The sequence below is a fragment of the Aquarana catesbeiana genome, linkage group LG06 (genome assembly GCF_042186555.1).
Source record: "Aquarana catesbeiana isolate 2022-GZ linkage group LG06, ASM4218655v1, whole genome shotgun sequence".
In the NCBI taxonomy this organism is placed as follows: domain Eukaryota; kingdom Metazoa; phylum Chordata; class Amphibia; order Anura; family Ranidae; genus Aquarana; species Aquarana catesbeiana.
In genome coordinates, this window is record NC_133329.1 from 283190007 (window position 1) to 283213926 (window position 23920).

At 39.8% G+C, this 23920-nt stretch overlaps 1 protein-coding gene across 3 annotated transcripts in view; it reads left to right on the forward strand.

Moving 5' to 3' along the window:
* Positions 1-23920, forward strand: part of PIKFYVE (phosphoinositide kinase, FYVE-type zinc finger containing) — a 455233-nt gene that overhangs the window by 245164 nt on the left and 186149 nt on the right. For all 3 annotated transcript variants that reach the window (XM_073633422.1, XM_073633423.1, XM_073633424.1), the window contains one exon: positions 21514-21604. In XM_073633422.1, the coding sequence (XP_073489523.1) occupies positions 21514-21604 (91 nt within the window). The remainder of the gene's footprint in view (positions 1-21513; positions 21605-23920) is intronic.

The following is a 23920-nucleotide window of genomic DNA, read 5'->3' on the forward strand; positions in this document are numbered from 1 at the left end:
TACTATAGCCTCAGCCATACCAAAAGCGCATGACCCAACGTGGTACTTACCGGACATAATGCTCAAACACCCACTACATCAGATGGCTATTGAACAAGCTTTAAAGGAATACATATCAATTAATAACACAACAGACATCTCCTCAATAACACTGTGGGAAGCTCATAAGCCTGTCTTGCGTGGTACAATACAAAGACAAATGGCACTATTTAAACGGGAACGCAAAAATCTAGCAAAAAAACTAGAACTCAATTTTAATGCAGCCTACATATCATTTCAAGATAATCCATCTCAGAGTACAAAATCTCATCTGGAAAAATCTAGATTGGAATACGATCTATTTCTCACTGAGTCAGTTGATAAATCCCTCAAACGCTCCAAACACAATTTCTACATGAATACAAACAAACCAGGTACATATTTGGCTCGGGCATTAAATTCAACTAACAAATCTTTCAAACCAATACGTTTGAAATTATCAAAAAATGTTTACACTTGTAATCCAGTTAAAATAGTCCATAAATTTCACTCACATCTCGCAACTTTATACAAGACAAACAATGAATTTAATCCTACAGAAGCTGAATCCTTCTTCTCAAAAATAACCTTACCTGAGTTATCTCAGAATCAAAAAAGCAGTTTGGATGAGCCTATAACTATAGATGAAGTTGCTAACGCCATAAAAGACCTAAAACTTAACAAAAGACCAGGCCCAGACGGCTACTCGGCTTTATACTATAAAACATTCTCAGAAATACTCTCTCCCATTCTCACTGAAACTTTTAACAAACTTCTAGATGGACATTCTTTTCGGCAAGAAACACTAATGGCAATTGTTTGTATGATCCCAAAACCTCTTTCTGATGATACTTCCTGTGAGAATTATCGGCCTATCTCTCTGTTAAACCTCGATATTAAATTATTAGCAAAAATAATAGCAAAACGCCTCAATAGTATTATAGGAAAATTAATACATAGAGATCAAGTAGGCTTCATGCCAAATAGACAGGCAGGCGATAATATACGCAGGGCAGTGTTATTGGCACATATTGCTAAAAAACGGAAAATCCCTTTATGTTTTCTATCTCTCGATATTAAGAGGGCATTTGACACAGTATCCTGGCAATATATGCAATATTCATTACAAAAATGGGGTTTTGGACCCCACTTTTTAACATGGATCAAAGCATTATATAATAAACCCAAAGCCTATATAAAATATGCTGGATACAAATCTGAAGCCTTTAATATCGAAAGAGGTACCCGACAGGGTTGCCCATTATCTCCCTTATTATTTGACCTTATACTCGAACCCATGGCCCAATACATCAGAACAAACCAAACTATAACTGGCATTGAAGTAGGAGGTATTACACACAAATTATGTATATTTGCAGACGATATATTACTTTTTCTATCATCACCACAGGTCTCTGGTCCTAACTTAATACCAGCTCTTGATGGGTTTGCAGCCCTATCCGGCCTTATGATTAATCCTAAGAAATGCCTAGTGCTTAATATTTCACTCACAAACATGGAATTGATCCCGGCTAGGGCTGCACTCCCATTCACATGGGCAGAAAAATCAATCCCATATCTTGGAATTCATTTAACAGCATCTCATTCTGACTTATTCTCAACCAATTATCCTCCAGTATTAAGACAGATCACAAATCTAATAAAACAATGGTCGCAACTTCCTTTATCCTGGATAGGGAAGATTAATGCAATCAAAATGACTATTCTACCCAAATTGCTTTATCCATTCAGAGTCCTCCCTATTCCAATTCCTTCCTATTTTTTGAGAATAGTACAAAAAAGAGCAACTTCGTTTATATGGGGCTCTTCTAAACCACGTATACCTATACACACACTACATCTTCCCAAAAATAAAGGAGGCCTGGGATACCCTAATTTTACTAACTACTACAGAGCAGCACATTTGGCCAGTCTGTCCAAATACCATGCAAAACAGGAAATCCCATTATGGGTATTTATAGAGGCTTCAGAAAATGACCCTCTATTAATATCAAATTTATTATGGCTTGATCCTAAAGACCGCTTTAAAATTCATAATCCCATAACTAAACACTTCTTATCTCTCTGGGATAAACTAAAAACCAAATATCAGTTACAATCTCCACACAATCCTCTCCTTTCTTTTATCAGAAATCCGGCCTTTTATCCGGCATGGATCTACCCAAATTCTTTTAAAGCTTGGACAACATCAGGCATTCAGACACTAAATGACTTCATAGCATCTAAATCATTCCTTTCATTCCCATCGCTTAGAGAAAAATATGATCTACCAAACTCTGAGATATTTAGATATCTCCAAATCAAAAATTTCTATACACCATTACTAAAGGGGGATACACCATTATCCCAATTATCCATTTTTGAATCAATCTGTACAAAAGATCCATTTGCTAAAGGTACAATTTCATCACTTTATAATCAATTATATGGAGTAGCAAATCTTAATAGACCCTCTTACGTTCAGAGGTGGGAGGAGGACCTGGGACGAACTTTAGAAGATACGGACTGGTCTAATATATGGCTCACATCTAAGTCATCTTCACCCAACATCTTAGCACTGGAGACAAATTATAAAGTCCTAACTCGCTGGTACCTTGTACCCGCTAGAGTGGCAAAATATTCACCTAATACCTCAACTCTTTGTTTTCGAGGATGCCCAGAAATAGGCACATATTTACACATATGGTGGACGTGCCCAGTAATCCAAACCTTCTGGAAGGAAGTCTTCGTGATTGCATCTAAAATATTTAAAAAAATAATACAACCAGATCCATATTTAACTTTACTTAATCTAAAACCGGAATGGTTAACACTCTCTCAATTCAAACTTATGATCCAACTAATAACGGCTGCAAAACAAACAGTGGCCAAGGCATGGAAATCTCCTACATTGGTACTAGCAGAAACAATTCACAGAATGAATAATACAATGTCCCATGCTAAGATGGTAGCCATCGATCAAAATCAAATTCCAAAATTTGAAAAACTTTGGCATCCTTGGATAAAACAACAGTTCCTGTCAAATTTCAATGACTCTGTCCTGTTGCCATGGTAACAAATTAAATGACTTACAGAGACACCCATTCTAAGGCTTCAAAGAGAACTAAAATGAATAATAAACTGACGAGCGGGACAACCTTGTGGACCATACCTCTACCTTTCAACCCTTTTTCTTCTTTCTCTTTCCTTTTCTCCACCTTACGATTAAAGCTCATTATCAGAATTTATTTGACCTATATACACTCTACTTGTAAACAATATGTATAGTAGGTATAAATCATTTAAATACCTACAAAAGTAACTAAGGAAATGATATATATCTTTAATTTAGGTTTACGTGAACCCAATGTTTAATATTTGAAATTTCATGATATTTACCTATATAAACCCTACTGTAAAACAATGAGCTTACTTATAGATCCTTGTAAACTTACTTTATGTATCTTTATGTATCTTTATAACATTGTATACTCAATAAACTTCTTTTGACAAGGAAATTTGTAGGCTTTGTAAGGCGTGGCGTATTCGATTATATTTGTAGAATAAGGAGCGGGCTATGGAGTAGGTTGAGCAGAGATTCTGGAAGGAGTGGAGTTGCAAATGATGATGTAAATGAGCAAACTGAGTGGATACCCGCGTTTTTCCCCGAATTGTATGGATAACTATCAAATAAGTTCTAGTGATCATAGTGGAAGCTTTTGCCAGTGAGATGCAATTGTTGCCAGTGAGATGCAATTCGAGGAATCCATTGGAGTTCCATGTTCTGTAGACAGCCATGCCAGTATCCAAAAATTGTTTTTAGGAAGTGGCGGTAACAGTGCAGCACCTAAGGCCCATTTTAAGATTAGAGTTGATAGTTGTATGCACAATTTGTATCCATGAGAGTGGGTCTGTTGGATTCCACCACATTCACAACTGGGCTATAATTTATTGCTTTGTAATATTGCATGATGTTAGGTGCGCCTAGTCCTGCAACTTTTGCGGATAGAAAGAGTATAGTGATGTATTAATTTTAATAGTTCATTCATTTTCTAATATCACACAATCCCCTGCACTCTTACTAAAATACCGCTTATTCACAGGCTGCTGGACAATATTGCTTCCCTAGGTAATTATCTAGCTATATTCTCAATCATATATACACCAGTGCTATCCTGTGCATAAATACTTGGAATACACATAACTCAATTAATCTACACAAATATACATACAGCTGTGCTCATAAGTTTACATACCCTGGCAGAATTTGATTTCTTGGCCATTTTTCAGAGAATAGAAGTGATAAAACAAAAACTTTTCTTTCACTCATGGTTATTGTTTGGCTGAATCCATTTATTATCAATCAACTGTGTTTACACTTTTTAAATCATAATCACAGCAGAAACTACCCAAATGACCCTGATCAAAAGTTTACATACCCCAGTTCTTAATACCGTGTATTGCCCCCTTTAACATCAATGATAGCTTATTGACAGCAATAACATCAAAGTCTTTTGTGATATTTGTGGCTGAGAATCTTTATCTTCTCAGAAGGTAAAGCTGTCCATTCCTCTTGGCAAAAAGCCTCCAGTTCGTGGAAGTTCTTGGGCTGTCTTGCATGAACTGCACGTTTTGAGATCTCCCCAGAGTGGCTCAATGATATTGAGGTCAGGTGACTGAGATGGCCACTCCAGAACCTTCACTTTATTCAGCTATAGCCAATGACAGGTCGACTTGGCCTTGTGTTTTGGATTATTGTCATGTTGGAATGTCCAAATACGTCCCATGCACAGCTTCCTGGCTGATGAATGCAAATGTTCCTCCAGTATTTTTTGATAACATACTGCATTCATCTTGCCATCAGTTTTGACCAAATTTCATGTGCCTTTGTAGTTCACACATCCCCAAAACATCAGCGATCCACCTCTGTGTTTCACAGTAGGAATGGTATACCTTTCATCATAGGTCTTGTTGACCCCTCTCCAAATGTTGGTTTATGGTTGTGGCCAAAAAGCTAAATTTTGGTCTCATCACTCCAAAACAAAGTTGTGCCAGAAGGTATGAGACTTGTCTGTGTTTGGCGTAATGTAAGTGGGATACTTTGTGGCATTTGCGTAGTAATGGCTTTCTTCTGGTGACTCGACCATGCAGCCCATCTTTCTTCAAGTGTCTCCTTATTGTGCATCTTGAAATAGCCACACCACATGTTTTCAGAGTCCTGTATTTTACCTGAAGTTATTTGTGTGTTTTTCTTGGCAGTTGTGGCTGAAATTTTAGTTGGTCTGCCTGACCGTGGTTTGGTTTAAACAGAAACCCTCATTTTCCACTCCTTAGAGTTTAAACACTGCTGATTGGCATTCTCAATTCCTTGGATATCTTTTTATGTCCCTTTCCTGTTTTATACAGTTCAACTACCTTTTCCCAAAGGATCGTCAAATCCTTTGACGATTCTCTTGCTTTTCCCATGACTCAGAATCCAGAAACGTCAGTGCAGCACTGGATGAAAGATGCAAGGGTCTGTCAGAAGTCCAGAAACTCATTGACCTTTTACACACACACACACACACACACACACACACACACACACACACACACACACACACACACACACACACACACACACACACACACACACACACACACACACCCACCAACCAAGCAAACAGATCACAGGTGAGGATGGTTACCTTTAATAGCCATTCAAACCCCTTTGTGTCAACTTGTGTGCATGTTATCAGGCCAAAATCACCAGGGTATGTAAACTTTTCATCAGGGTCATTTGGGTAGTTGCTGTTATGATTTAAAAAGGGTAAACACAGTTGATTGATAATAAATGGCTTCAGCCAAACACTAACCATGAGTGAAAGAAATTGTTTTTGTGTTATCCATATTATCTGGAAATTGGACAAGAAATCATAAATTCTGCCAGGGTATGTAAACTCATGAGCTCAACTGTATATAGATATTAGCCAGTGCTTCTATGTAATAAATGGACCGTTTTGGAGTGGTTTTGCTTCAGATTCGGGTCCATGTCTCCCTGAAAACACACTCTGGGAGCCTAGGACCTGGATATAGATTCGGGGCCTCTGTGCTCAAACCAGCATTGATTGCTTCAACTCCCTTTTAGACTCTAAGCAGAAAATTATAATCTGCTTCAAACCTGATGCTGGTGTCTCCTCCTGCTGTTAGGTGTAATCTGTTTATTAGGGTGTCTTTCTCGAATTGTATAATTCCCCATTGTGTGAATCCCCATTGTTAATTGAGTCGCCTACTTCTGTCTGCAAGTATATGTCCTCTTCACCTCGTTGCCAACCTATTGTGGGATGTTTGTGTGTGTTAGCTATTCATTTGGATGTCCTGTTAGATGTACTGATGACGTTACTGTTTACAGTTTGCATTGTTTAGGATACTTGATCACGCTCTTACCAGATTTTGTATGGTGTATATATTATGCATGAGTTTACAATAAAGTCAGTTCCAGTTAGCGTTGTCTAGTTCTTGGGTGCAATGCTCAGCTATAATTCCTGGTTCCAGAGTGGAGGAAGCTGTATCTTGGCGGAGGCACCCAGAGTGGGTGCCGGCAGTCTGTCACAGGTCCCCTTCTTCAAGTTCCAAGGTCTACAGTGTGTATTCAAGTTCCAAGGTTCACATCACCATCCATCTCTGTGCCAAACAGTGTCTTTAGTGCCGCTAACTCACCATATTCTCATGACCTCTTATTTTTAAGAAGCTAAAAGGCTGCAGTCTCTGCATTCAGTGCTCTCCTGTTCTGTTCTATTTGGCTTTTCCGTTTACATGATTGCTCCACCGTTCAACATCACAGGTCATGTATTTAAACACAAGGACATTTGCATTTACATAGTACCATATAAAACGCCTTTTATAATATAAAAGTAAAACATTTGAAAATACCTTGGTATATGCTTCTTTAAAATGGTTATATTCATCACTGTTGGGGTGGTAAGGGGTCTGACTTCACTTGTAACCCTTCCCTTTAACATATTTTGTCCAGTGGACTTCCTCACAATCTCCTCAAGGAAGTCCAATGGACGAAAAGTTGAGGTCCAAAGAAGGGGAGAGCATTAAGTGGTGCTTAGCAAGAACCCTTTCATGACCATCCTAGAGAGAACGGGTCATGAGAATCTGAGTGAGCTGCACTAAAGACAATGTTTGGCACAGAAATAGATGGGACTGTGTGGGGAGACTGTATCCTGTAATACACACTGTGGAAGATGAATGCAATTTGGAGAATTGCTGTTCTCTTTTTCTGCAAATTTTTGCACTTTTGTAAATCTACTGGGCACGTTTATTTTATCTACGGTAATTTTTTGAGTATTAGAACATTTATTTATTACACATAAGCACTCACTGGGTAATATAATGTATATTTGTGTATCATAAGTATGTTCTATGTATTTATGCACAGGAGTGGGGATAGTGCTGGTGTGTGTGTGTATATAATTCATATTCATAGTCTGGCTGGTTGCAATGAATTTATGGATTCTGCTTACTGCTGTTTCAACCGTTTTCTGATGCTGCCAGTATTGGAACGTACTAGATAGTAAATCATTGTTTTATTATTTAACCCATGCAATTTAACACAATTTATTTTATTGTATTCGTTTTGTTTGATTTAAAGGAGGAAAAAAAAAAAAAAAAATTGCCAAAGTAAAAATAGGTTAGCTGCATTTTTACTATGACAATGGTTAATCATGAATAATTAAAGTGAGAGGTACATGCATATAGACGCAGTGACATGCTTGTTTGTTGATTGTGCGGATTTTAACCACAAGGTGTCACTGGAGCTCCTTTCATGGGTCGCTTTTTGTATCAAGTCACAGAAATGTAATTGAATTGAAATCAGTTGATACCCACAGCTGAGAAAGTGTTGCTGTCACTATTCTTGTGTGTTGGCAGTTTTTAGGCAGCACACAAATGTAAACAGTAAGGGCCCATTCACACCACCAATTTTTTTTATTTTTTTTAAAACCCTGCTTGCTGTATCTTTTTGTGTGTTTTTTGTAAAAGCAGGCATTTTAATTATGTCAATGACAGCTGGCACACTGAAAATCCACTAAAGCAATATGTGCTTTTATTTTGGCATTTTTCAAATCGCATGTTCATATTTCCATCAAATACATGCATAACCTTCAAAATGGAGCTAGGCAACAATGAAAAAAACGCAAGTAAAATGCATATAAAAGATGTTTTGTATTGCGCTACATTTTTAAAACTGCACCTTTTTATAAATGTGCCTTAATGATTTAAACAGAAAAGATTACAGTGCACACATACAAAAATTTTAACTCCTGCAAGGTTATTTAAAGCACCTGAACATATTCAGCAAATAAGCAAAAAATATGGTGATTTAGTCACACCATATGGCCATATAGTGCTTAAGCCTATTACTGCGTCAAAGTACCCCATGATCAGTGGGTAAGAAATCATCGCTGAGCCTCCAAAGAAGGTCCCACCGAGATTTGAACTCGGATCGCTGGATTCAAAGCCCAGAGTGTGCTAACATTACACCATGGAACCCCTGGTCCCACTGATAATGGGGCACTTAATTTTTGTATGCGTGTGCTGTAATCTATTTTTTTTTTTTTTTTTCTGTTTTTATATGGTCTTAAGGCTGCACCAACTTTAATGTAATGCATTTTAGGGTGTGCCCCCCCCCCCCAAGTCTGATTTTGTGTCTAAATGATTTAAGGACATGCAATATGTGTTTTGAGGAAACCACATGTGCATTTTCAAACGGGATGCTGTGAAAGGGCCCTAAAGCGTTTATTTGGGTTAGGGAACTCTGACGCAACAAAAAGCTGCACTGAAAGTTGTTAGACAAGCTGGGAAATTGTACTTTTTCTTATTTTAGGTAAACTGTAAGAGCAACGGATTTCTTTAGTGTCCAAAGTGTTGAAATAAAAATTCTTGAATGTGCAGCACCCCCAAATACTTACCTGAGCCCAATATTGATCTAGTGCTGTACCCAAGAGCAGCACTGCTTTCTCTCCTCACAATCCTCACAGTACTCGGTGGCATCAGCAGGAGACTTAAATCCTGTGAGAAGGGAGAGTGGTTTGGGGCCAAAGTGTGCGGTGTGTCAATAGAAGCACACAGCCCAGCTCGGAATCAAGCCTGCACAAGTGCCCCCATAGGAAGCGGCTTGCAATGGAGGCACTCAGATGGGGGGAGATGTGGAGCATCATTGAGAATGCCAGAAGAGGGGGTTCTGGGGCTGATTTTGTGCAAAACCATTGCAGAAAACAAGTAACTAACATGTTATTTTAAAAAAACACAAATCTACAATCGATGGAAAAACAGATGGAAGAACAATGGATAGAATATTGCCATTTGCTTCTTTTTCTGTGTCTTACCATGATTCAACCTAATAGCATAAATTGTACCCTATTCACTCAAATAAAGTCGCAGAGAATAAAGTGCCTGTGTGAAACGCTTGGGATGGAAGCTGCCACAGCCTGCAGCTTAGTTCTTAGAGATAAAGATGATGAAGCTCAAATGTTCGGCATCAATGTGGGTAGCCTCACTGTCCTAGAATTAGCCAGCAGCTGAAGCACTAGAGTTTAGCAGCTTCCACCTGTGGCTTTCCCTACAGATATTTTGGTACTTTTTTTAGGTATTTAAATGGGGATATGTTACAGCAGAGGGGTGTTATTTGCAGGCAAATCAAAGCTAAATGTTAAGGACCATTGAACATATCAGACATCTGTCCCTCACTGCCTTGTGATTGTGTGTCATAAAAATTGCAGATTGTCCATGGAGACAGTTGAGGATGTATTAGTTATGATTCTTCACATAGCACACAGTGCAATGGAGGGGATGAGTCATACCAGTGATCAATACATCAACAACTAAATATAGAAAGGCTCGGGTGTGAGATGGATTCAGGAGATGAATGTCATGTTATATACAGGCATAGTACAATGCTTTCTCTTGGGCCTACAACATTTAGAGGTATGTTCGTGTCGGGCCATACACTAGTAAGATCAGATTGGGGGAGCAGTTGGCAGCTCTGCATTCTTCTAGTGTGGTTCTGTTCAATACAGTATGTGGTTACCAGCAACAGGTCATCCACTCCAACATATGTTTACTCTGGGCAAATTTTAGTTTTGGTCTATGAGAAGCACCAGCAATGCTGTTCTGTATATTCTCTTTAGAATGTGCTGTAGTAATACTGTACATACACATCACCTACTATGCTTTTACCCATGGCTGTTCTGATTTGCAGCATTTTTCATCCCCTTGCTGTTCCTGTCTAAGGATTAATTTAGCAGGTTAAAAATCATAGCCGTTATTTATTTTTAAGTATTCACCATACATACTTTACTGCTGGTTTCTGCAATTCGGCCAAATATATTCTATGTTCTTTTCTAATGCCACGGTATTATCTGTATACATGCATAGAGCACTGCTGCTGTTTGGGACCCAGTCACCATCAAACGATTCCGCCAGTGCCTTAGGCTTTTATTATTGCTGGGTGTTTAAAGCTTGGTTTGCCATTTACAAATAAAGAAATTGCGTTGGCGTACTCCTTTGTGTGGACTTGTATTTTCTCCTTCCATTATTATCAGTGTAGCTGGCAGAACAGACCCTTTGCCATTGAAACCTTCCTGCTTCAAAGACTTGTGCATGGGCTCGCTGTCTTGTGTTCATTAGAATAGATTGCTTCTACCACAATGCCCCCGCCTAGGGCAGCACTCCTCCCACTGCGCCTGCACAGGTTTAGTCAGTTATTCACTTATAACAAATATGCAGGTTGGCAATATTAAAGCAAAAATGACTTTACTGGCTGAAGATGTGTTTCAGATCAGCGATTCTTTAAGCAATAAGTCTCACTACAGTTTTTATTAATGTTTTTTGTTCCCCAGTGGATAGAGTACATGTTAGAGGGGCACCGAATGGAAATGTTTGTGTTGAAACCGAAAATTCAGGATGCACTTGGCCGAAACTGAAAATGACTTTTTTTTTTTTTTTTACATATATAATTGTATTTGACTTTTTAATTAATATAATGAATTTAAATTAATATGAATTTTTCAACCATTATCAGCACTTTTAGCAAAAGAAAAGCTCAAGGAAAAATGGATCCCTTCTAATTCTATGTATGTCCTCACACTGGTCTGTTGCGCTTCCGTTTTGTGGTGTAAAAAAATCTTGCTGCATTTTTAATCCAGGTAAAAAAAAGACGCACATCCCCATTAAAATGCATTGAAAACGCATCAATACCCATGTTTCCTTTTGGATGCGGTTTTTGAGTCACATTACCTATGAAAAAAACACAATAAGCCATAGTAAAATTGCTGTAAAATTGTAGCAAAGTTGTGTGTGTTTTTGATGCCATTATCGCCATCTTTTTTTTATCCATCGGTAAAATGCCAAAAAACACAATTTTCAGCCGATATGTTTCAGCTGCTGAAATTTCGGTGCATCTCTAGTACATGTAGAACTTTTGTCCCATCTTATGTGCTAAGGATAGCTATGAAGTCAGATGGGGCATCCCTCCCTCCCTGCACAGTCATCTGACAATGCAGCTAGCCAGGAGACGGCCACCTTTACAGATGGCACATTTCACCTCCTCCAAGCACTTTCCCAAAATGAGTGTCTCACATGGAATTTTGTGGTCGAGGATTGGGGGGGGGGGGGGGGGGGTCTGCTAGGCAGGCAGGCAAGTGTTTAGAGGGGCAGAAAAGTGTTGTCTGTCAAAAGATGGTATCCTTGCTAGCTGCGTTGTTGGTTGGATGGTGGAGGGGATGCCTTCTCCAACCTCACAGCTTTCCTTAAAAAGCACATCCAAAGATGGGATGTTCCCCTGGGGATCAGAACACATTAATAAAAATGAAATTGGGACTCCTTTAAATAGCAAGGATGAAGTGTTCAGGAGTGGAGTGAATGCTTTTTTGCTGCAATGGAACATTTTGCTAATAGGACATCTCAAGAAATACATTTTTAAGCAGAAGAGGCTGTACAGTCTACTTTACACTTCAGTCTGTTGAGTTTTTGTATAAACAGGCAAGAATGGCAAAATGCAAATCCACCCAATACATTTCTCCACCTATGAGACAATGCATTGAGACAAAAATGACATTAGTGACATTTACATGATATTGACATGGATAAAGCGGACAATGTTTGAAGGACGTCATATTGGTCCAGAAAACAAGTCGCTGATCAGTCGGCCCCCCCCTCCGTAAAGTTGAAGAACCAAACATTCCATGTAAGAAGACAAACAGAATCCTTAACAATTGAATGGGGGGGGTGGCAATATTAGAAAAAGATCTGGAGAACACCAACAAATAGCTGAGAGAACCTCGTGGTTTTGTTAAGAATGTACAAACTATTTTAAAGTGAACCTGTCTAAATAAGTAAATAGTGCCATTGCTGACCTATTTTTTTTCTAGAAGCTGCAGGTAAATTGACTGTCTTTCTTTGCTTCAGCTGCACTACTTGGTGAAAAGCCAACCTGTGGCAAGTTTGCAGCCAGTAAAGTCAGGGTTGCGATGGCATACTTGGACTCACTAAATTTTGAAGCGAGAGATGACAGCCCAAAACTATCATCTGAAACCAGCTGACTATGGAAGCATCCATATATCTATCATGACAAGTTCATTTTAAATTGTTTTACCGATTGACAGACTTTGAGAAACATCAACTTTCCAATTTAGGGAACATATACATCAGCCTTAGCGCAATGTCAGAAGAATGGGGTCAATTCACTAAAAGTTAAATGACGGCAAATAAAATGCGGTAAAATAACACATGTGGTAAATCAGTTGTGAAAGTTCAATTCACTAAGAATTTTGTGTTAAATACCGAATGCGGTATATGTTCGCTTTAGCAGTAATTGCATAGTAGGTAAGGTTGAATAAAGACGATAGTCCATCCAGTTCAACATGTATAGTTGCACATGTGTCAGCATCTCGAATTATTTCCCATATCCCTGTATGTTGTATTCTTTAACTGCTTCCCGTCTGCCATATAACTGAATGGCGCACGCAAAGTGGTTGTTATCCTAACTGGATGTCATATGACGTCCAGCAAGATAAACCGCAATTGCACGTCCACGGCGATCGGTGGTGTGTCACTGACACACCGCAACTCCAATTGTGGTAAACAGCCTATGCAACCAGGAAGTGCCGGTAAATGGCTTTCCTGGGTTCGCACTGACAGGAGAGCCGATCGGCGGCTCTCCTGTCAGAGGGGGGGGTCTGTGCTCATAATCAGCGCATTGATTATCGGCTCAGCCCCCATCAGAGGTGCCCACCACATCTGCCCATCAGCTGCCAGTCAGTGTCCATCAGTAATGACTGTCAGTACCACACCAGTGCTGCCTATCCATGCCCATCAATTTTTACATATTAGTGCCTTATCAGTACCATCTCATCGGTGCCCATCCGTGAAGGAGAAAACAAAATTTTATAACAAACTTTTTTTTTTTTCGGTCTTTTTTTCCTTTAGCAAAAAATAAACACCCCAGTGGTGATCAAATACCACCAAAAGAAAGCTATATTTGTGAAGAAAATTTATAAAAATTTAGTTTGCATACAGTGTTGCATGACCGCGCATTTGTCATTCAAAGTGTGACCACTGAAAGCTGAAAATTGTCCTGGGCAGGAAGGGGGGAAGTGCCCTGTATTGAAGTGGTTAAGATGCACATCCAGGAGTCTCTCTTAAAAATATCCATACGCCCCGCAGCCACCACCAATTGTGGATGAGTTCCACATCCTTATTGCCCTGACAGTGAAAAACCCTCTGCGCAGTTTAAGTTTAAACCACTTCTCCAATCTCAGTGTGGCCCCATGTCCTCCTTGAGACTGAATACATCTTTTTCCTATGCTGGAATTGCCATGAAGGTATTAGTAAATCGCGATCATATCTACTCTCAAGCATCTTTTCTCCAGTGAGAATAGATTTAGTGTTTGCAGTCGTTCCTCGTAATTGAGGTCCTCCAGTCCCCTTATTAGTTTTGTTTCCCTTCTTTGGACTTTCCCCAGTTCCAGCACATCCCTTCTGAGGACTGGTGACCAGAACTGGACAGAATACTCCAGATGTGGTCTAACCAAAGTTTAACAAAGTGGCAGGATTATAGTTTTATCTCTGAAGTATATCCCTTTTTTATGCATGCTAATATTCTGCCGATTTTGGTAGCTGCAGCTTGACATTGCATGCTATTGCTCAATCTGTCATCTACTGGGGCCATCCTTGATTCCCCCAGCGGTTCTCCCCCCTAGTGAGTAGTTTGTATTTGTTTTATGCCCCCAAGTGCATTACTTTGTTTCTCCACATTAAGCCTTATTTGCTATGCATTGGCCCACTCCATTATTTTGTTTAGGTCTTTCTGTAAAATTTTTATATCCTGACGTGAAGTTATTGCCCTGCTTATTTTTGTGTCGTCCGCAAAAACTGAGATTGAGCCTTTTTCCCATCCTCTATATAACTTATGAATTGAATTGGTCCCAAGACAGAACCTTGGGGTACCCCACTTACCACTCAAGACCTGTCGGAGTATACAGTATTTATCACTACCCTTTGGACTTGCCCCTGTAACCATTTTTTTTACCCAAGAACAAACCTTATGGTCCATGCCTGCAGACCTCAGATTGTAGATTAAGCCCTTATGGGGGACTGTATTAAATGCCTTTGCAAAATCCAGGTACACTAAATCCACAGGCCTTCCCTGTCTAGATAGCAGCTCACTTCCTTGTAGAATGTTAGCCGATTGGTCTGGCAAGAACAACCTTTCGTAAACCCATGCTGATTGCTTATATTTTTTTCCTCGGTAAATTTTTTAGTATTGTCCCTTATCACCCCCTCCAATAATTTGCCAACAATTGATGTTAGGCTGACTGGCCTGTAGTTTCCAGGGATGTGTCTGTCCTTTTTTTAATATTGGTACCACATTGGCTTTTCTCCAATCAGCGGGTACAAATCCTGTTGGTATGCTGTCTGTAAAGATTAGGAACAATGGTCTGGCTATAACCTGAGTTCTCTGAGGACTCTTGGGTGTAAGCCATCTGGTCCTGGTGATTTATTTGTATTAAGTTTATCAAGTCTTTCCCTCACTCCGGCCTCTGTTAGCCACAAAGATATGCCCTGTGATGTGTCACTAACAGTCCTGTCAATGTACCCCTCCTTCTCCTGCGTAAAAACTGAGGAGAGGGCATTTAGTACAGTTGCCTTCTCCTCATCTTATGTGGGCCATGTGCTCTGATTTTGCCTTTTTACTGTTAATATATCTAAAAAATGTCTTTGGATTTTTTTTTTTACTCTCTTCCACTGTGTCTCATCTTTTTTGGCCGCCCTGATTGCGTTCTTACACTTTTTTATTGCATTCCTTGTAGTGTTGGAATGCTGATGGTGACCCATCCCCTTTTATATTGTTTGAAGGCCATTTTTTTTTCTTTTATTGAGGCTTTTTACATTACGTTTTAGCCACCCAGGTTTCACCTTCGCTCATTTATATTTATTGCCCATTGGAATGCACTGTGTGATACCTTTTTTTTTTTTTTTTTTTTTTTTTTAATATGCTCCTAAAGCATTCCAATTTTTCTTCCATGTTCAATGTATCTAGGATTTGGTCCCAATTGATGTCACGACGTAATGACCGCAGTTCTGAAAATTGGCTCGTTTGAAATGTAGTGTTCTTGTGCTTCCCTCGTGCCTCTTTTTTTCTATGTTTTTACGTTTTAAATGTGATCATCTCTATGATCGCTAGATCCCAAGTTGTCCCATATTTCCACATCTAGGATAATTTGTAATTAATAAATCTAGCAGGGCATTCTTTCTAGTTGGGGAATCCACCAATTGCGACATGAAGTTGTCCTGTAAGACATTCATGAGATGACGGGCCTGTCCGCTGTCCGATCCTATTCACAATGTTACTCCCCTCTACCACCCTTGCATAATTTTTTTTACATATAGACCCACCCCTTCCCCTCTTCTACCGTCCCTGTCTTTCTGATACAAGGAACATCCTTGTACATTTGCCAGCCAATCGTGTGAGCTTTCAAACCAAGTTTAAAAGCCCCTCCAACTGTTTGGCCATCTTACTTCCCAATAGGGCTGTCCCATCCTCTTAGGGTGCAGCCCATCCTAACTAAAGAGCCGGTAACCGATTATTTAATGCTGTAATTTACCTTGCGAAGGAGCGCTCCGGGAAGCCGGAAACGGATGACTCCTCAGCTGTCAGCTGGTTCCCCGCTGATGGCTGAATGTAAAAAAAAAAAAAGCAGACAATTAAAAAATAGCCTGGGGCCATACCAGGCCCTTATCCAAGCATGCAGCTTTGCAGGCTTGGTGGATGAGAGAGCACCCCCTTCCCCTCCTGAACCATACCAGGCCACATGCCCTCAACATGAGGGGATGGGCGCTTTGGGGCGGGGGGGACAAGGACCTCATCTCCACAACCCTGGCTGGTGTTGTTTTTGTTTTTGTTTTTTTGTTTTTTAAACCTGTATTTGTAAACTTTTTAAAATTAATAAAACGATTTGTTCATACTTTTTTTTTTTTTTTTTTTTACTGGTGTTACAAAGAACATGAAGAATACTCCAATATAAGGTGTACTTTACAATGTACATTCTGATTGAAAGCTACACAGAAGAATCATCAGTGAATTCAATCATTTAAGGTTTTCAAAAGAAGTATCCAACATGCATCATAAAAACAGAGGGTCAATGCCTCCAGAGCGTATAACACATTAGTGGTGAAATCAAAATTTGTAGAAGTCATCAGCACTGGTAAAGTAGGGTAAACGGAAGCAGTATCCCGTAATATCTCTTAACCAGTCGCAGAGACCATGTATTGCTTGGTCTCAACAATATAAAGTTAAGGGGACTTCCAAGCTTGCGCAATGGTTTGTTTAGCTGTCGTCATAACCTGCAGTATGAGACAGAACTGGGCTCTGGTACAATCTTTAGCGTTGTGATTCAGCTACATGAGGGAAGGGTCTAAGTCTAGTGAAGTATTGACCAGGGTGGAAGCTATACTGAAAATTTTAGCCCAAAATTGTTGCACAACAGGGCATGTCCACCAAATATGTGCATGCTTGCCCTGTTGACCACAAGCACGGAAGCACACTGGAGGATAGCCAAGTAGAAATATAGAAATCCTTACCAGGACCAAGTACCACCACATGAGGACTTTACAGTTTGTTTCAAGTGCTAAAATATTTTGGGAGGAGGAGTTAGTGGTCGCCCAAATGTCACCCCAGTCCTCAGCCTCCAGATCAACCTCAAGGTCTCTAGACCATTGTGCAGCGTAAGATGGCATACTGGATGGTGGGGACATTAGATGGTTATATAAATGTGGTATGATACCTGTGACATGCAGGTCTGAATTGCATATACCTTCATAGAGGGATAGACTAGTAGATGAGTGTGTGCGTATTATCGTCTGAAAGAAATGAGCATTCTGAAGATAATAAAAATATTACCTAGGCGGGAGTTGAACCTGTTCCTGCAAGGCAGCAAATGTTTTCAGACCATTATTAGTCACAAGGTCACATACACGTGTCAGACCTAGAAAGAACCAAAATTGATATGAACCTGGGTCGGAGTAGGCTGGATAGAAACCTGGCTGATTAAGAAAGAGTAATGGGGTATGAGAAGATGCTAGTTTGAATGGAACGCAAAGATTATCCCATAGTAAAAGGACTGGGTTATTGGGTTGGTTATAGGTCCACGGTCAGAGTGAGTCATCCACAGCAGGTTAGCTACCAATAGAGGGTATAATTCAGTCGTCTCAAGGCCCACCCAGATCGGAGACTCAATTGTTGTATGATGTAGTATAATTTTAGCTAGTTGGGCAGCGTGGTAGTATCTGAGCAAGTCAGGGACCTCAAGACCCCCACGAAGTCTACTCCGTAACAATATGACTCGAGGAACTCTAGGTTTGGTGTGGCCCCATATGTACTTATATACACGACCCTGAAGGGCCCGAAAATAGTAAGAGGGAATTACAACTGGGAGGACTCTAAAGAGATATAATAATTTAGGCAATAGTCATTTTGACTGCCGCTATGCGTCCTAGCCAGGAGACAGAGCGGTTGCCATAGGGCTAGCAGGGAGGACAGGTGTGACAGCATAGGAAGGTAGTTTGCCCGATTTTTAAAGGTGACTACTCGTCAATGTAATCCCCAAGTATATTATTAACCCTTTCATGACTAAGCCTATTTTTGAAATTTGGTGTTTACAAGTTAAAATCCGTATTTTTTGCTAGAAAATTACTTAGAACCCCCAAACATTATATATATTTTTTTAGCAGAGAATCTAGAGAATAAAATGACGATTGTTGCAATATTTTTTATCACACGGTATTTGTGCAGCGGTGTTTTAAACGCAAATTTTTGGAAAAGTGACACTTTCATGAATTTTAAAAAATCCAAACAGTAAAGTTACCCCAATTTTTTTGTATAATGTGAAAGATGATGTTACGCCGAGTAAATAGATACCAAACATGTCACCCTTTATAATTGCACGCACTCGTGGAATGGCGACGAACTACGGTACCTTTGAATTTCCATAGGCGACGCTTTAAAAATTTTTTACGGTTACCAGGTTTGAGCTACAGAGGAGGTCTAGGGCTAGAATTATTGCTCTCGCTCTGACGATCGCGGCGATACCTCACATGTGTGGTTTGAACACCGTTTACATATGCGGGCGCGACTTCCGTATGCGTTTTCTTCGCTGCGCGAGCTCGCGGGGACAGGGGCACTTTAAAAAAATTTTTTTTTATTTTTTTTATTTATTTTATTTATTTTTGTACTTTATAAATTGTGTTTAAAATTTTTTTTTTTTTTTTTTACTTTTATTGCTGTCACAAGCAATGTAAACATCCCTTGTGACAGTAATATGTGGTGACAGGTACTCTTTATGGAGGGATCGGGGGTCTAAAAGATCCCCCATCCCTCCTTTACACTTCAAAGTATTCAGATCGCCGAAAACGGCGATTCTGAATACTGTGTACTTTTTTAAATTCGGCGCCATTGGCAGCCGAGTAAACGGGAAGTGACGTCATGACGTCGCTTCCGCATTTACAAGAAGAAGGCTGGAACGAAGCCGCTCGCAGCTTCGTTCCAGTCCGCCCCCAGCCGCCGAGGACAGCGGAACGGACACCGGGCCTCCCGATCGCACGGGAGGACCGGTAACAGCGGCGGGAGGGGGGGGATGTCCCCTCCCGCTCCTCCGGTATAACAGCCGAGCGGCTTTTAGCCGCATCGGTTGTTATACTGGGGTAGCCGATCGCCCGCTGAAAACAACGGTACCGGGATGATGCCTGCAGCTGCGGGCATCATCCCGGTATAACCCCGGAAAGCCGAGGCCGCATATATGCGTTCGGTCGGCGGGAAGGGGTTAACCATAAAAACTGGAATGTATCTTGAAGCTAGCGGGAGCTCGTTCTGAGGCAAGGACACGTTGAGGGTTTTAGATTTAGACGGGTTGAGAATAAAACTATTTAAACAACGAAATCAACATCAGTTTGACCCCACCAGCCATCAGAAAATCGAATGAGCATTTAGTATACAAATTTTCAAACAAAATTCTACTGGTGTATGGCCAGCTTTACTCTAATTACTTGTTTAATACCTGTTCTATACTAGATGTCCAAGGGTGATGAGTCAGAAACATATATTTTTCTCTGTAAGAAAGATAGGGGGCGCTAGATACCATAATATTCAAGTGCTCCAAAAAAAAAAAAATATATATATATATATATATATATATATATATATATATCTCCTGCATTACCAAAAAAATGGAAATGTAAGAAAGCTAGGGGGCGCTAGATACCATACTATTCAAGTGCTCTAAATACATATATCTCCTGTGTTACCAAAAAAAATGAAAATCATAATATTGACAAATAATAGTTAGATTACACATTGAAGTGCCCACATTAGTGAAAACATATATAGTGATTGATTGTCCACATAAAAAAGTGATTGAAGTAGTTGAAGTGACATCTTTCAATATTATCCCAATCTTGTTGCTGTAAACAAAAGGTTTTCCATCACCAAAGAAACAAAAGAAAAGGAAAACACCTCGAAGTAGTAGATATCTGCTTACCAGATACCAATGACTCCTTTAGTTAAAAAGAGAGTGACTAGCGCTTGTGCAGGGTTGTGCCTGCTCACATGGATGGCCGGGCTGTGGTTGGTATTATAGGCATGGATCATTCCCGTCAGGCTCATTCAAGATAGGATAAGGATACATAGGAAACAAAAACAGTCTCCATAGCGTAAAACCATTTATTAAAAAAGTAAACAAATTAAAAAGCCAAATGGCCGCTTACATTGGTGGGTGCCTACCCGGCACTGGGGCTGCTTGCATGTCAGGGTGACTTCGCAGTCAAAAAAAAGCCTTTCATGTCTCCTCCACGCTGGCGTGCGTTCCAGCTTACACAGGGGGGCAGCCAAAGGATCCGGATGTTGTTGGATGATAGGACATGTGACCACGTACCACGGTACCTGGTCACATGTCCTATCGGTACGTGGTCACATGTCCTATCATCCAACAACATCCGGATCCTTTGGCTGCCCCCCTGTGTAAGCTGGAACGCACGCCAGCGTGGAGGAGACATGAAAGGCTTTTTTTTGACTGCGAAGTCACCCTGACATGCAAGCAGCCCCAGTGCCGGGTAGGCACCCACCAATGTAAGCGGCCATTTGGCTTTTTAATTTGTTTACTTTTTTAATAAATGGTTTTACGCTATGGAGACTGTTTTTGTTTCCTATGTATCCTTATCCTATCTTGAATGAGCCTGACGGGAATGATCCATGCCTATAATACCAACCACAGCCCGGCCATCCATGTGAGCAGGCACAACCCTGCACAAGCGCTAGTCACTCTCTTTTTAACTAAAGGAGTCATTGGTATCTGGTAAGCAGATATCTACTACTTCGAGGTGTTTTCCTTTTCTTTTGTTTCTTTGGTGATGGAAAACCTTTTGTTTACAGCAACAAGATTGGGATAATATTGAAAGATGTCACTTCAACTACTTCAATCACTTTTTTATGTGGACAATCAATCACTATATATGTTTTCACTAATGTGGGCACTTCAATGTGTAATCTAACTATTATTTGTCAATATTATGATTTTCATTTTTTTTGGTAACACAGGAGATATATGTATTTAGAGCACTTGAATAGTATGGTATCTAGCGCCCCCTAGGTTTCTTACATTTCCATTTTTTTGGTAATGCAGGAGATATATATATTTTTTTTGGAGCACTTGAATATTATGGTATGTATCTAGCGCCCCCTATCTTTCTTACATTCCTTTTTTTGATTATCTATTTTTTTTGATTATTCAAAAATTGGGGAGCAGCTTACACTGATTGTTTATATATTTCCACAATTTTTTTATTGTTGGGAATGTTTTCTTACTAGATGTACCACCAGTATATGTAATTCATATATATTATCTATCGACACCACTGGCGCGAAGGTTTCTATTATTTTCATATATTTTTCTCTGACAGGTTACAAGATCTTTTTCAGCAAGAAAAGGGACGCAAACGGCCATCAGTTCCTGCTAGTCCTGGCCGAATGAGGCAAGGAGATGACAGTAAGGTAAGATGTGTATATTTATGATAACTCAATTTGTAAAAGGGATTAGCAGCTATTTTTTTTCCTGCTTCATAGCTTTTTGTGTTGTATATTGATATATTCTTTAAGCTTCGGTGCAAAATCCTTACGTTTTTACAAATTACATAGCCGGAAGCACTTTGGAAGCTTGTCAGAAAAGCCAGTTCATAACATTTCTCCTGACCACCTCTAGTTATTTAATATTGGAGCAGCTTTCCTTTTGGTAGGAAGTGATGGCCTTGTCATCCAGTAGTGCTAATGCTTAATTTAAAGTACTTTGTTCCATCTGTATCTCCTCGGTTCTGTTTCTCAGGGTGATTTTTGACAGGTGCATTTTCCACTGACAGACCGAGTTTTTTTTGATGTCAGTCTAATAGCAGTGCAGCAGAATTTCTGTCTTGAATTTTATATGGTGATCTATTGTGTAAATCTGTTTTTTTGGGAGTTTTTTGTGTGGGGTTTTTTTCCGATCATGTAATATGCATTGTCTGTCATTCTGGGTTTAAATTCATGATTCAGCAAAAGTTTTGCAAATTTGATCCTCTCAGTATAGTTTATACATATTTTCCTGGCTTGATCTGTCAATGCCTTCTTTTTTTGCTATGGGAAAACTGCCAGAGCAACAGATACAGGGATCTGTGAAATAGTAACTTCTGTAATATAAAGAACAGGATGGGTATGCTGGGCCCTTGGCTTTTTAGAAAAGGTGTTCCATTATGATATTGCATCTTGCAATGTTAAGAAGTATAACTGCTTCCTGCCTAAATAGGAGTTCTATTATTTGTATGAAAGGTTTTTGTACATATGGGCTTTGTCTTGTACAGAAGCATTGTGTGCAGCAAGCTGCTATCAAGCATTTACACACCTTTCAGCAAGCTTCAGGCAGCTTTCTCAAAGTCTTTAAGGCTCCAGTTTGGCAACTGGATTATATGGGAAGTGTTGACTGACACTTTAAACAAGCTGCTAGCAGATTTTCAATACGTTTCAGGTAGTGCTGAGGTTTATTGAAAGCCTGCTATGGCCTTTTTTTTAAAGTGACAGCACTGTATGCTTCACCCTTAACTAAAACTGAAAAACAATAAAAGATTTTATGCAAGTAAAGATAATAACCTGCAAGTGGAGAGGCGTAGGGAGGGATTGTTTGGATTGTACGATACCAACCATGAAACCCCAAAAAAGAGGAACAAAATATTTATATACCACAAGAATGTAAGCTAAAATTACAGAATTAGAATTTTAGTTCAATTGAAGATTAAAAGCCACCCGAAAGAAGGGTGACAACATAGATCTGAAAAACGCATGAAAAAATGAGTAGCTAAAAGCAAAATGGCATGCCACAAAGTGCTGGCCATGAAAATGCAATAAGTACGATGTCGACAATTGATGCGAATGCATCGAATCCCAACGCGTTTCAATGATAGCCTTCCTTAAGGGGTGATCATGTGATTGACGATTTAGAAGGATCCCTGTAAAATATAGGACAATCAATATGTGCAATGTATACAAACAATATATACAAACAATGATGGTAATAAAGTAATTTTATAAGAAATATTAAATATATGAACTTGCATGTAGTTAATGAGAAAGCACATAAGAATATACATGGGTTGAGTATATTGGATGTCTCTAGGTCAAGGCAGCATTTCGAGACGGCCACTCCCAGACTCCAACCAAGAGTACAAGGGATGGATGGAACAAGGGGCAGCAGGTCCTATGGGTGAAAAAAGGCAAAGTACATGGTGGGGGTTAATACACAGATCCATGGAGACATGGGTGAATATAAAAGGTACCTTTTTTAAATGGTACCTATTGAATAGTATCCTAAATTGCAAAGATACCCAGATAGTAGTGTCTTTCCTAATAAAAAAAAATCCCAGAAGTATGTGTGGATGTTGAAAGCTCCCAGGGAAACGACCGACATGGACTTGCCAGGAACACAAAAAGGAATAGAAAGTGTAACTGTGCTGTCCACCAACTGCTGTCCATAGAGACAAACAAGTCTCCTAATATCCCCCACCGGGATCCCTGGGCATAGACGGGGGAAGCCAAAGCTAGCATGGTTGAAAAGGAAGCATATGCTGATCAGGAAGCTCACACACTCAGTGTTCCAAGGGGGCACCTGTGAGAAGCCGCATGTATGCCACTAAGGACAGGAGCAAGGACACCCAGATGGAACCAATCATTCCGGACGCCCCCCTCCTGGAGGGAAGGGGGCTGTTCGTGCAAAGTGCCCATGACTGGAGAGGAGGAAAGGGGCTGAAAAATGTTCAACATGCCAAAAACATCCAATATTTACAC